At 41.3% G+C, this 15171-nt stretch overlaps 1 protein-coding gene across 1 annotated transcript; it reads right to left on the reverse strand.

Annotated features, from left to right (window-relative positions):
- Nucleotides 1-2: 2 nt before the first annotated feature.
- Nucleotides 3-1609, reverse strand: LOC147615434 (serine/threonine-protein kinase STY17-like). Its single transcript, XM_086778993.1, has 2 exons — nucleotides 228-1609; nucleotides 3-108 (listed from the first exon to the last, which is right to left on the reverse strand). Exons 1-2 carry the CDS (start codon nucleotides 1607-1609, stop codon nucleotides 3-5), a joined length of 1488 nt encoding a protein of 495 aa, XP_086635119.1.
- Nucleotides 1610-15171: the final 13562 nt, after the last annotated feature.

The following is a 15171-nucleotide window of genomic DNA, read 5'->3' on the forward strand; positions in this document are numbered from 1 at the left end:
AATTATGATGTGTTGGATTGTGATCGTGATGATCCTGAAGAAGAATGCAAACTTTGAAGTAGCGAAGCATTCTGCAGATCTGGGTGAAGGTTGGCCTCTGAGCTGGTTCTGCATGCCAGCATGTTTTGATGTAACTTGATAAAGCTGAGGGACAATAAGAAGGCAGACTTGGCCTTTCCCCTGCCAGAACCCTCCTCCGGATTTGAGTGCCCTCCTCGAAGGGGGACTTTCCGGTCAAGATCTCATAGCAAACCAAGGCAAAGCTATAAACATCTGCCTTGTTTGTGTATTTTGCATTAGGGTTACCACCCTCCACCTCATCCTCAGGGTTGGCCTCAAATACCTCTGGAGCTCTCCATGGCGTTGCACCTGTTTGTCTTGTGGTGTATCTTGAGCTTGCATACTTAGCTTTGGACATTCCAAAGTCAGCCACTTTGAGATGCACAAGAGGGCTCACATCATTTGCATACAAGCTACCGACCCCAGCCCTGCTTGAGAAGCTCACCAATATGTTGGAGGACTTGAGGTCCCGGTGTATGATGCGAAGGCTCTCACTATGCAAGTACTCCATCCCTTTGGCAATCTGCAACATGAGGTCCACTGCCAGTAAGAGAGGAAAGGGTGGATCCATTCCAGCCCCCATTCTCTTCATCATGAGGACCCGAAGGTCTTGTTCCATGAGCTCCATCACTAGACTACACTTGCACAAAGAGGGGCTCTTTGTGCAACAGACAAGCGGTATCACATTGGGGTGACGCAGTTGGGCTTGAATGGCTGCCTCCCTCCCAAACACCACATTGTTGTCTACATAGAAGAAGTCTTTTACAGCAAAACGACCCCCTAACCAGAGAGCCTCGTGTACTTTGCCATAACCACCCAGACCAAGGATCTCTGGATTTCTCTGCAAGCCCTCTGGATCTACCCATAAAAAGGGGGGCAAAGCATCTGTTATGCGGCTCAAATTCTCAACACAAGATAGCTTTTGCAGAACAAAATCGGCAAGCTGGCAAGTTTCTCCTTCCTCCTCACCCTTGATTTTGTTCAAGAGGCTTTGAGCCACGCAGAAGTCATCATGTGCATCCACAAATGCCCATATTTCACAGAGCTTTCTTGTTAGTTGTGATATACTGAATTCCATGCTATCAATTGGACCAGACCTTGAGATTTGCTCACACACAACCGAAAATGTCCACAGAAGGCGATGAAGATGGACGTCCACTACATCCGTGCTCATACCTTGCTTAAGTGCCTTCTCCACTAACCATGAATGCGTGGAGCTGGAGCTGCTTGGGAGGGACTCCTGTATACATGTCTCTACTTCTTGCACAGCCAGATGAAATGCATGCAAGGGTTGAGCAAGCTTGTGGCACATGTTCTCCTCCTCTGATGGCCCCAAAGGGGAGACACCATACTCCAGCAACCGGATCAAGGTTCGCAGGACTAAAGAATAAGAGCTTGCCAGGCATCGCCATTGACTACGGTGCAAAAGGAGGAGCGAATTGGGAGCAAGAGCGAACTGCAAGCGCTGGGAGATGAGCAGAGAGGAGGCCAAGATTTCTGTGCGTGGAGGTCGCCATTTCCACTTCACAGCAGCCTGGACAGTAGACATTTGCACTTTCCAATTTGATTGATGCCGCAGCAGCGGGCTACAAACCTCAAAAGTGAGACCGATAAGAGGAGGGGACTAAGAGGGGAGTGGCCTCACGACTAAGTGGCACTAGATATCAATGCCATTCGTTGATTAAAAATCGCGACTCTGGCTTCTTTTTTTTTGCGTCGTCGGATAAAGTAAACTAAGGCCATTAAACTAGGTTACTAAGCGATCATAGTTTACTTCCTAGTTTACTAAACTTCGTAGTTTACTAAGTGATTCTAGTTTACTTTTTAGTTTGCTTTCTGGTTTACTAAGCGAGCATAGTTTACTTTCATAGAATGAGGATAAATTTGGGTTTGAGATTTAGAAAAATTTGGAGAAAAATGTTATGTGTAAAAGAAGATTTGAACACGAGACAACATGTCACCATTGGAAACATCTTACCAATATACTATATCTTCAAACAACAAAACCATGTGGTTTCAAGCCATTATATTCTATCTTTTTCATCCCTAGTTTGCTGGCCCTAGTTTACTTTATCCGACGTCATTGAAGGGGAGTGTTGAGAGGTAGCGATTTTGCGGTTATGCAATGCTACATTGATATGGGTGATGGGTGAGTTGTGGAACACCTCAATTAAGAGGGGGTGTTGAGAGATGTAATCATGTTGTTGTGTATATGTGGGAAAGCACCCCAGAGGTGCAAGATATTGTGGTAAGATAAGAATGGCACATGTGATATTGTATGGTGTGTGAGTGTTGACCTATATCATTGCATGGTTCATTGGTGATATGCAATAGAGCTTGTGTCTTGAGTGTGCAATCTCTCTCTCTTTCAAGGAGTTCTTAGTGTGGTTTAATCTACTTTAATTATGTTTCTTAATCTATGTCTATCACCATGATCAATCCCATAGGATTGTTTAACAGCACCCAGAGCCAAGATTGCATGGTTTCACATTCTCAAACTAGGTTGGTTGCTATGACACATGAATGTCCACAAGTGGAGTTTTCTTGCAACTTGGTGATTCATATATTTCATGGCTTAGTAAGAAGCAAACCCACTATTGGCTCATCTTTCATATATTTCATGGCTTAGTAAGAAGCAAACCCACTATTGGCACATCTAGCAAAGCTAAGTACATGGCCACATTCATAGCTATTGTTGAGGGTGGTTGGCTTAGAGAACTCATGTCTAAATTTGATGTTGGTCATTCTTCACTACTATCTTCTTTGAATATAAGAGCGTATTATCAATTGCAAGGAACTAGCACACTAGGCACATTAAGGTTCCTATTATTATGTAAGGCAGAGACCTTTTATGGGATAAGAGCTTGGCTTTTGCACCACAAGTCAACATTACCAACGTGTTCATAAAAACTTTACCTTGTGAGAAGTTTTAGGCTTTCTTTAAAGCCTTAGGCCAAGAAATCCGGATGGGAGCAAAAAAGGCCAAAACAGGTGACATAAGTGTTACAAGAGGCACAATTAGCAAGACAAAGAGCAATGGATGCATTAAGACAGAAGCTCCTACCAAGTCAAGTGAAAGTGATAGAAAAGTCAAAATATGGATAGTTATTGGAATGTTGTGGCTGAATACTATTTTTAGCCCAAAATATGGATAGTTATAGGAATGTTGTGGTTGAATACTATTTTTAGCCCAAAATGGTGCAAATGGAGTCCGATCGACATGACCTTGAGTTCATTCCCTAAAGCTTATGTTGCTCTCTTTGAGTGGAGCACTTGATCTTCACAAATGGATCTATGGTGTGAAAGGAGTGCATTAAATAATGTTCCCAAAAGCAGCACAAAATTCCTAAGTATGTAAATATGAGTTGCAAACTTATTTGTAATGGTGATGTATATTGAAATCGGGCTCAATCGAGTTCCAATTTGTAAATTGGGCTGTATTGGAAAAGCCTAGATTGTCAATTTAGGGCTCTTATCTCTTTTGGACGGGTTAGTGTGAACCCTAGAAAGTGAGTATAAAAGTGAACACACAAAATAGATAGGGTCTTTTGGCCATTTTTCCATTGAGCTCTCTTACTCTCTAGCTCTCAAGCTCAAGCTTCCATAGCTTACAAGATTGACTATTTTATGCAAACTTGCTATGCAATAAAGAGCTTCTCTCCTTTCTCATTCTCTATTGAGTATTCTCTACTCAACATTGTTGCGAACAAAATAGGTAATATTTCCTAAAAACGAGAAACATTTGGCATCTTTCAAAGATTCCATAAAAAAGGTTCAATTTTAACCTCTTTTTGAAACATGGTCTACGCATGCGTACAACACTGCGTATAACACTGCCAAAAAGTGATAATATTTTGGACACTTTACACATTTCTTACAAAAATTGACATGAAAAAAAAGACTTCGTTTTGCTTACTTTTTGAGATTATAATTGAAAATCTAACAATAAGTTTTCAAAAAACATGCCAAAATAGAGATAATGTTTATTATTTCCATCTTCAATCCAAAAAAAAATGATATAACTGTAAAAAGAAGCTATTTTCTAAACATATAGCTTATGGCATAGTTATAGTTCCTCATAATCATTGCTATCTATACCAACACCATCGCTAGTTGATGTGCCTTTTCCTAAGAAGGTAGACAAGGCATCCTCTTCTCTTTACTATCCACAAATACATTTTTTTCTTCTATGTGTATACTTGAAGCTTGGACTCCTTGGGTCCTCTTCCATGTTAGCATGTTTGAGAATGTGCTATAGAGTACAACTATAAAAAACTACTTATATAAATATATTACAAAAATGTTATCTTGATATACAGCTATTATCTTCATTTTATAAAACCCTATTTTGGCTCTTGATGAGAGTAGTATTAAAATCCATTTTGAAGCTCTTGGGTATCACAATTCATTAATTGATAATATATGCTTTTTTTTAAAGAGTCATTACGTACAAATGAATTTTAAAATATCATGAATAAGTTATTTAAAAGTTTTCTAATTTTGAAAAATAATTATACACTCATTTTTAAAGAAGATGTGTCCTTGATGTGATAAAAAATGGTTAAAATGGCAAATTTAGTTATTACATGAGTTTAGAAAGCATGAAAAAGCTCGCTTTAAAAAACAAAAGTTTATACTTTTCAAAATAATTTTTTGTAAAATATCAAGCATAGGGACTTGGGTTCGAATCTCATTGGTTGCTACACATGGTAAGGATCTTTTAGCTACAACATTTGTGTGGCCAACTTAATGCAGAGTAAGAATTTCTCAACTAAGAGTTGAATCTGTTTTCCATCAGCTTGATACAAAGCATCAACTTTTATGAAAAATTGATATTTTGCATCATCAAGTTGATGCAAAACATCAACTTTCTACATAAAAGATTAACTTTTTTACAAAACTTGATGTTTTGCATCAACGTTATTATGCAAACATCAACTTTCCCACAAAACTTGATGTTTTGCATAACATTGACGCAAAACATCAAGTTTTGTAAAAAAGTTCATCTTTTGCATAAAAAGTTAATCTTTTGCGTAGAAAGTTGATGTTTTGCATCAACTTTGATGCCGAACATAAAGTTTTGTTGATATTTTGTATCAACTCGATGTAAAACATCAACTTTCCCATAAAACTTGATGTTTTGTATCAACTTTGATGCAAAACATCAAGTTCAACTTTATGTTTTGAATTAAATTGATGCAAAACATCAACTTTTCCACACAACTTGATGTTAAACATCAACTTTTCCACACAACTTGATGTTAAACATCAACTCTATCACAAAACTTGATGTTTTGCATCAAGTTGTAGATGCTCCGGAGAAGAAAGTTGGAGGATTGGAGGTCAATTTTCACAAACGGCTTGTTTTAGCGATTCTATTTACACACACATGCTCAAACAACCTATTCCATAAATTTTGAGGACCAACACAACTATGTTTTGATGCGATATGCAAACGTCGCAGAGTGATTTGCTACATCAGTACCAACACAATTATGTTTCCATGCGATATGTAGACGTCAGAGAGTAATTTGCTGATGCAGCAAATCACTCGTCACGTCTACATATCGCATCAAAACATAGTCATATTGGTACTCAAAATTTATGGAATAGGTTGTTTGAGCATGTGAGTATAAATGAAATCGCTAAAAGAGGCCGTTTGTGAAAACTGACCTTCTTCAATCCTCTAACTTGATGCAAAACATCATGTTTTGTGGTAGAGTTGATATTTTGCATCAACTTTGATGTAAAACATCGACTCTTAGCCCTATAAGTTGATGTTTTGCATCAACTTTATGTAAAACATCAACTTTTAGGAGGCTATTTTTCTTAACTTTGAAATATTTTTACATTTTTTATGAGAAATTGTTTATTTTTATCACCAATAAATCTATAAAAACTCATTCCAAATAGTAGATAATAGCCAATAAAATCTCAAAAAATTTAAAAAATCCTATAATTCATAGAATTAAAAGAAAAAATATGCCTAAGATGAGGTGATATAGGTAGAACATAGGTTTAGGGCTAAGGACCTAAAAAACACATATTGTTGCAACTTTTAACTATAAATTTGAGAGAAGTTCATTAAAAAAAATGCTTGAATATGTATCCATGTAACCTTTGTATCATAAATAATATTGGTACATAGTAGATGCCAAAAATTCATGATAGCAGAAGAGCTAGATGAGATAATCCACGATGACTTGTAATCCATTGGATTTGGATTTGATCCATATGTGTAAGGCTCTATTGATTTGGAAAACCATGACTCAATCGATTTGCCAATCCTGATTTTTGTAAGGCTCCATATGTGTAAGGCTCCATTGATTTGGAAAACCATGACTCAATTGATTTGCCAATCCTGATTTTTGTTCTACAATTCAATTTTAAAGCTAAAGAACTATAAGCAAATGCACATAGTGGGAGTCGGCGGAGGGGGGTGTATGTGAGCCTGGACTCTACCATGCCTATGCGCAGTAGTATGCTCTCCAACCCTATGCTCCTCTCTTTTCCCTTTGTACACAAAGATAATGTCATGGGTGAAGATTGCATCTCTGAGCATCCTTCACATGTCCTCCAAATAAATATAACCAGAGCTCATTCTACACTACCCTTAGACATACCATCTCTCAACATCCTTAACACTACTCTAAATAATTGTAACTAGAGCTCATTCTTACATTAGACATACCATCTCTCAACATCCTTAACACTACTCTAAATAATTGTAACTAGAGCTCATTCTTACATTACTCTTAGACATACCATCACCTACGTTCATGATAAAATGGCTATCTGGATCAAACATCAACATATGCACATTATGAATTTTTACCACCACCACATATGTACATGATATAGGCTACAATTTGTTCCCCACTACCATTATCCATATTGTATAACAAGAATTTCCTTCATGACAAAAAATGCCTACATGGGTCGAAATTTACACCCAAAGGCTATATGATGTCTGCCTCTAACATTGTCCTGCTGAAAAAAATATTTCAGTTTTTTACTCTTTTAACATGTTTAGGTTTACTCAGAGCATCCATAGTTACCATCTTCTACATATATATATGAATATAAGTCTACCTTTGCACACCTATAAATTGACCTCTTTAAACTCTTAGCATTGATATATCATGCCCACTACTTACTTATAAATAATAGAGCAAATAATTATGTCATGCAAACTATCAAGGTAAATATATACTAAAGGCTTTGCTATTTGGGTCTAGAAATAGACTCAAGGACGTTTGTAGAATTTTTCATAAATTATGGAGCTTATAATGTTATGTATTCTAATATTTTTTGAGTGCTTGTCAAATAATGTGCATATTTATGCATAGTGGTAGAATTTGTCCCAAGAAATTCCTTTAAAAAAAGGGTATAGTCCATTAAAAAAAGTGTCTTACATTTATGAAATTTATAAAATAAATTTTTATTTGAAAAATATTGATATTTCTTTAAGTTGTGTAGACTCCTATGCCATTTGGTAAGTCAAGTTTTTATGTCACAAACAACAACAATTTATAAATCTACGAAGGTCACACGTATTCTAAATCTTGAAAAAAATAGCAAAATTCATGTAATTTTTAAATGTATACATGGAATTCTAGATGTGTTTTTAAAAAACTATGTTTTTAAGCCATTTTTGAGATTTTACGCATTTTGGGAGGGAATATTTTTAGGTAACCTTTGTCAGTTACCTATTTTGCTCGCAACAGTGTTACTCTCTATGGCCGGCAACCCATTTACAATTGGGGCCCAAAATTGGCCTCCAGCTCTATGTACATCTAGCTATGTACATCTAGCTCACTATGACTAGCATTACATAAGCCGTAAGCTTTCTCATCTCATATATCTTTTTATCAATAAGTGCTTAGCGCGGTTACAAAATGTTAGATTATAAGAAGTGTAACCACGCTTGAAAAATGATGTTAATCGGAGTGGTTAACATATCCCCTCCCTAATTCAGGTCGGTCCTCGGAGTTGGCAAAGGATCTAACAGTAGTAGATCAAGGACATGCAGAAGAAGTCACGTCGCGCAACGAGAGGTAGGATGTGGGGGGTTCAATCTAAGAATTGGTAGCTCATCTAGAGGTTGTGTCGATCATGTCTTCAAAATTTTGAAGGAATCCATTGGATGGGCTCATAGTGGCCAAAAAGTTGCTTGTTGATTGTTGGGCCTTTGTTGAGGTTGAAGGCCAAGCCTTGATTGCCTTCGTGGTAATGGCTCTAATCTGGGAAGGTCTCCAATAGAAGAGAGTGATGATAAGATTGAAGAACTTGATTGTGACAACCGCAACAGGATTTGGCACCTGCTCGTATCTATTAATGAAGTCATTAAGGCGCTTGAGCATGTTTGCTTTGGCACCTGCTCATATCTGTTAATGAAGTCATTAAGGCGCTTGAGCATGTTTGCTTTGGTGTGGGTTTTGTGGTGTCGGAGGAGCAAACCATGGGAAGTTGTAAAGGAGTTTTGGGTTCTTGGCCTACTCCTCATGAAAGAGATTCCATGCTCAGTGGGGCGGATCGACAGATACTCGAGGTGGTGCCTTACAATACGGGTCCCAGAAGTATGGTTTGAGAAGGAATGGACATCGCTAGGCTGGCTGCTCGCCCATGAGGTTGGACATGATGGGGCGAGCAGTGGCAGGGGGCCGATGGTAGCTGCTGCATTATTAAGGGGGGGGCTCGTGCTTTCAACCACAATTCTTGGCACCGAGGTAGGGTTGCAAGACGTGGAAGTCCATGCGATTTAGTGACTCTGGTGATGGGCGCCTCTTGGAGTTGTCAACCAAGTGAGATTCGTATGGATTGCTCGAACTCCATGCGATCGAATGGATCGCACCAATTGAGGGGGTTGAGCGGATGGTTGTCTCCTCCTACTCTCGTGGTGGTGGCGGTGGGATTTCTCCTTTTTCCAAGGGTGGGGGAGAGGGTATTTTGGGTGGAGATTATGACAAAGGTGGAGGGATGGCTGATGTCAATGTGATGGTGGTGAGGCTTGTGGTAAGTAATGGGAAAGGCCTAGCAAATGTTGAGGGTAAATTTGTTATGTCTTTAGGTAGGCCTAAGTTGAGGGTTAAAGTGGTAGGTGAGGAAGGAGTTGGTGAGGGAGGTGGAGTGGGGAGATGGGGGGGTGTAGAGGACTATGAGGGGAAGAGAGTGAGTGTGGTGGTGCTGGGTGGGGGTGGGGGTGAGGGTTAAAGTGGTAGGTGAGGAAGGAGTTGGTGAGGGAGTTGGAGTGGGGAGATGGGGGGGTGTAGAGGACTATGAGAGGAAGAGAGTGAGTGTGGTGGTGGGGGTGAGGGTTAAAGTGGTAGGTGAGGAAGGAGTTGGTGAGGGAGGTGGAGTGGGGAGATGGGGGGGTGTAGAGGACTGTGAGGGGAAGAGAGTGAGTGTGGTGGTGCTGGGTGGCGGTGGGGGTGGGGGTGGTGTGGTGGTGGTGGTGGTTGGGTGCTTGTGCTAGGGTGAGAGGAACTGGAAGGAGGGGGCTGATGGGGGGGTTTGCTGAGGGGGGTGGGTTCTTGGTGCTCCGCCACTGTTGTTGTCATCGTTTGTGTCTTCATCTGAGTTAGTGTCATCACGGCTTTTGGAGTGGAAAAGAGCTTTGGCTGCAGCTTCGTGGGGGGTGTACCCCATTGGGAAAGCCACATGCGAGTCATCAAATTGCATGATACATGTGGCGTGGGTAACCTCCATCTATAAATGGCAGCATTGGTATAGGATGAGGTGGCCTCTGCTCTGAGGTACAGCAGGAGCTCGTAGCGCTTAAGGGATTTGTAAGCCGTATATATGACTTCCCAACCTATGCGGTGTAGGAATCGGAGGCCTTATGTAGCTTTGCGGGAGGAATAAAGGTAAGGACATAGCCCATCTAGTACGACGAGATCTATGGGTTCTATGTGTTCAGTTGGCTAGTTATAGCAAAGGAGATGGGCCTAGTTTAGAAGGTTTTCTTGGAGAGGATAAGTTGGGAGGTCAAAAAAGATGGAGGGGTGGGTGAAAGAGACTTGCCCCACTGAAAGAAGAGGGTGGCTAGGAGGGAGATGCTATGGGGTGGGAGTTTGGTTAGTATATACGAAAAGGTGGTTTGGATAAGGGTTCATCGATATATATGTTGTAGTAGGTTAAGGTGTTTGGTACAAAAATTGATCTCAAGGGTTTGTTAGGGGTTCTCGAGAGGAATGGCTAGGATGGGAAGCTTCGTGGCGGTGTCCATCAACGAGTTGACCTTTCTTTCAACTGCGCTACAGACAAGGCCTTAGGCTGGGTGGGTGGGTCTTAGGATGTTTGTGCTTTAGCGGCCTCCAGCTGCATGGTTTTTTGATGGAGAGCCTTCTTTGCGACCTCATGGTAGTGCTGGAAGTTAAGATTGGTTTTGCTGAGGCTTTCTTTGGCTTGTGCTGCCCTTTGGTGGAGGTCATGTGCTACGGCCTGGGCAAGGGAGAGTTCATTGAGGCTCTAATTCCTATTCTACCTATACCTGGCTTTGAAGCTTGGAAAGGGAGGATAGGGTGGCCAATACCCGCTCTCTATCCTCCATGGCCTATTGGAGGGTGATATTGTTGATGGTGGCAGTATATAGAGCCTCCTGGCTTTGCTGTTCTGGGCCTTTGCAAAGCAACATCTGTGTTGCTATGCTGCCATTCCCATCTCCTACTGTCGATACATACAGTCGATCATTTGTGTGATAAGCATGCGGGTTAAATGGGAGAAGCTGAGGGAAAAGTTTGGTACTTCCCCATGTGATGCACGGACTCCTTCAAATACGCCTCCTGTGAGTAGAAGCTTTCAATGCATGCCCAACAGAGGGTTTCCAAGGTATTTCTCTGAGAAGAGGTGGGAGAAGAGGGGCCAACTTCTGAGTAATGAGGAGGAAAAGGAGAGAAGCCTGCACGGGTGGTGGGGTTTTATATAGATTTTGATCAAAAAATGCCTTCCACTTGCTTTCTCCTCACATTAGCTTTTTGTTTGGCTTCAACAAGAATCTCCTCTATGTTTGGCCCCAGGGATTGGGGTGAAACAATGATGAGATGGATGATCTGTATGACCACAATAGTCACAACAAGGAGTATGATTTTTGGAAGAATTCGAATGAGGTTGCTTGGTGGTAATGCCATGGTCCTCATCATATTGACGTGCCCAACAATCAAAGATAGTATGACCATTCTTATCAAAATAGGAACAATGTTTATTGGTATAGGAAAGTTGAGAAGAATTTCCACCTTGATAAGAGTGATCACAACAACAAGTAAAACATGAAAAGGAATGCTTACAAGCAATACAAGCCATTTTGGAATTTTTAGCTTCTTGTGTATTCAAAACAGCGTCATAATTCTCTGTAGTATGACATTCATGTCGTTGAGAATATTCAACGTAATAATTTTTGGGGTTCCCACAATTTCGGGATCTCATGGATGTAGTGGTTCCTAACAGTTAATTATGTTTATGGGGTTGTGGGGACCTGACAGTTAGTTATGGATGTAGTGGTTCCTGACAGTTAGTTATGTTTATGGGGTTGTGGTTCCTGACAGTTAGTTATGGATGCATTGGCTCCTGACAGGCTTCTGACGTGACTCTTGAATTACAAGCTTTTTGGAGGGAAAAAATCATTTTCATCATACATATTGGTTGGGTGGTGTTTTTTCCACCTCAAAATGTAAAAAAATAAAAAATATTTTTTTTCACTTTTTGGGGCCCTGAAAAGATGCAGGGGGGAAGAGAGCTTGAGCTCTTGCAAGCACACACACACACTCACAAAACCCTAATAGAGAACACACAAGGTGAGAGGCTGAAAATCTTCTTCTTCTCTACACAACACTCAACACACCATATACAAGAATAAGAGTACACACAATATGAAAGGTACTCAACCAATACATACACGGGTTCTCTATAGTGTGAACCCGACTAAATGAGCTGGCGCTATAACTATGCCAGTCTCTAGAATGGCTGTCACACAGCCTGTCATCCCACTGGCCGCATATCACCCAAGATCTCACCAACCATGCCAGTGGTGTAAGTGCGGGGCCTATCCCCCAGGCGGGTCATCAGTGTCCACCGCCTCACTAGAGCTCGATATCTCAACACTCCCCCTCGAGCTCAACTCCATCTCATGTACACCAAGCGAAGCCCTGAATCTGCGGAGCTTCTCTGTACCCAATGCTTTGGTGAAGATGTCAGCTACCTGATCCTCTGTGCTGACATAAACAAGGTCAAGGTCTCCTGCCAAGACCTTCTCTCTGACGAAGTGGTAGTGGACCTCTATGTGCTTCGTACGAGCATGAAAGACTGGGTTCCTGGCCAACTGTATACTGCTAATGTTGTCACAGAAAATGACAACTTGTCTATCCACTGATAGACCCAAATCTGCAAGTAGCTTTTTCAACCAAGCTACCTCACATGCTGCCATAGCAGCTCCTCTGTACTCAGCCTCTGTACTCGATAGAGCAACCGTAGGCTGCTTCTTGCTGCTCCAAGTCACAGCAGCACTCCCCAAAGAAAACATGAATCCACTGGTAGATCTTCTATCTGAGATACTACCAGCCCAATCAGCATCTGTGTACCCATGTACACATATCTCTGTCCCAGTCTCATAGAATAGTCCACAATGCAAAGTAGACCTCACATACCTCAGTATGCGTCTGACTGCATCCAAATGCGGTTTCCGTGGAACCTGCATAAACTGACTCACCAACCCAACAGCATAGCTCAAATCTGGTCTGGTGATCGTCATGTAGATCAAACTTCCTACTATGCTCCTGTACATAGTAGGATCCTCCAAGATCTCTCCTGAATCTGCACTCAACTTGCCATTCTGATCCAATGGCACAGAAATAGGCTTACAGCCTATCATACCATACTTGGACAACATGTCCAAGCCATACTGTCTCTGCAGTAATCCAATACCATGTGGTGACCTAATCACCTCAATGCCCAAGAAATATCTGAGCTCCCCCAGATCCTTCATCTCAAACTTCTGTCTTAGCAAGATCTTTACATCAAAGATCTCTGCATCATGGTCCCCCGTAATGATCAAGTCATCTACATAGATGACAACAAGCACAACTCCTCTATCACCATGTCTCACATACAATGAGAAATCTGCATTGGCTACATGAAAGCCAATATTGACAAGATATTCAGAAATCTTGTCAGACCATGCTCTTGGTGCTTGCTTTAAGCCATACAAGGCTTTCTTCAACCTGCAAACATGCTCGGGGTGACCCACATCCTCATATCCTGGTGGCTACAACATATACACCTCTTCTTGCAAATCCCCATGCAAGAATGCATTCTTTACATCCATCTGATGTAAAGACCATTGCTTTGACGCAGCCACTGCTATCACAACTCTCACCGTTGCCATCTTGGCAACTGGGCTGAAAGTTTCCTCATAATCAATCCCATATGTCTGCGCATATCCTTTGGCTACCAATCTAGCCTTGTACCTGTTTATGCTCCCATCACTGTTATGTTTAACTTTGTACACCCACTTGCATCCAATGGCTTTCTTGCCTTCTGGCAATTGCACTAAATCCCAAGTTTCATTTCCATAAAGTGCATCCATCTCCTCATCCATAGCTTTCTCCCAATTCACATTTCCAACAGCCTCATCAATGCATGTGGGTTCAACAACCTGCACAACTTTTGCCATATATGCATAATGATGTGCCACATAACCATCATATGTAAATCTCTGCACAGGGTTCTTCACTCTCCCTGATCTTCGCAGCTTCTCATTCATGGCTTCCATAGCCTTCTTTACACCAGGTGTTCTCATAGCTGGGATCCCAAGCTCCTCATCAAGACTCATATCTGAGCCACTAGACTCTCCATCAACATGAGAATGCCCTGCAGAAATGTCAGGCATACCAAGGGGCTCAACCACTTTCTCTTTTCCTTTACGTGATGTACTAATCACATTTGCAGGGCTGGTATTATGACGCAGCCTGCCACTCCATGGTCTATCAATAGACCCACTAGATGAGGACTCTCCTGGTCCACTCAAAGACTGTGATTGCTGACCTGCATTCTGTGCAACCACACTTCCACTCACATCAGCCCCAATAGCTTCTTTTTCAGCAGCATACCAACTGCTCATCTCATCAAAGACAACATCCCTGCTTACCCTCAACTCACGTGTAGCAGGGTTATAACACCTGTATCCCTTTTGCTCAAGGGAATATCCAATAAACACACATTTTTCAGCTTTCGGATCCAGCTTAGTTCTCAGCTCATCTGGCACATGCACATATGCAATGCATCCAAAAACTTTCAGATGAGACAAATCTGGTTTTCTGCCAGTAAACTTCTCCTCTGGAGTTACATCATGTATGGCTGCAGTTGGAGTCCTGTTCATGATGTATACTGCTGTAGAAACAGCCTCAGCCCAATAGCAATGCGGCATATTCTTCTCTTCCATCAATGCTCGCGCAATCTCAGCAATGTGCCTGTTTTTCCGCTCAGCAACTCCATTTTGCTGCGGAGTATATCTGCATGTGAACTGTCTCCGAATACCATTCTTCTTCAAAAATTCAGAGAACTCATTGGAGAAGTATTCTCCCCCTCCATCTGACCTTAGGCACTTGACATATTTTCCTGTTTGCTTTTCAACCAAAACTCTGAAATTCTGAAAGTGAGTGAAAACCTCACTCTTCTCCTTCATGAAATATACCCACACTTTCCTTGTGTGGTCATCAATGAAAGTGACATAGTACCTGCAGCCTCCCATAGACACGGTCTTCGTAGGACCCCATACATCTGAATGCACAACATCTAGTGCATTTCTGCTCACATATCTGTTACGTGGAAACACATGCTTTGTTTGCTTCCCAAATTGGCATGCTTCACATATTTTCTGCATACCTTCCACTTTAAATTTTGGCAGCCCTGTCACAATTCCTTTTGTCTGCATAGACTTCAATCTCTGCACATTTACATGTCCAATTCTTTTATGCCATATGTCTGTGTCTGCAACAACTCCTGAACCATTTGCAAACATCGCAGCACTCATTTCAGGCATGTCTACATCCAACGTAAACATTCTGCCCACTCTGTTGCCTTTTGCAACCAACCTGCACTTGTCTTTGAAATCTTCAA

Source organism: Cibotium barometz, chromosome 40, assembly GCF_041138505.1.
Source record: "Cibotium barometz isolate CiBa-2024 chromosome 40, ASM4113850v1, whole genome shotgun sequence".
Taxonomy (NCBI): domain Eukaryota; kingdom Viridiplantae; phylum Streptophyta; class Polypodiopsida; order Cyatheales; family Cibotiaceae; genus Cibotium; species Cibotium barometz.

Excerpts from the sequence above, each read along its gene's own strand:
- LOC147615434 (XM_086778993.1), bottom strand. The coding sequence starts at position 1,609 with ATGTCTACTGTCCAGGCTGCTGTGAAGTGGAAATGGCGACCTCCACGC. Across the intron at positions 109-227 it reads TATGAGATCTTGACCGGAAA|AACCAGCTCAGAGGCCAACC; the intron begins GTCCCCCTTCGA and ends GCTGGCATGCAG.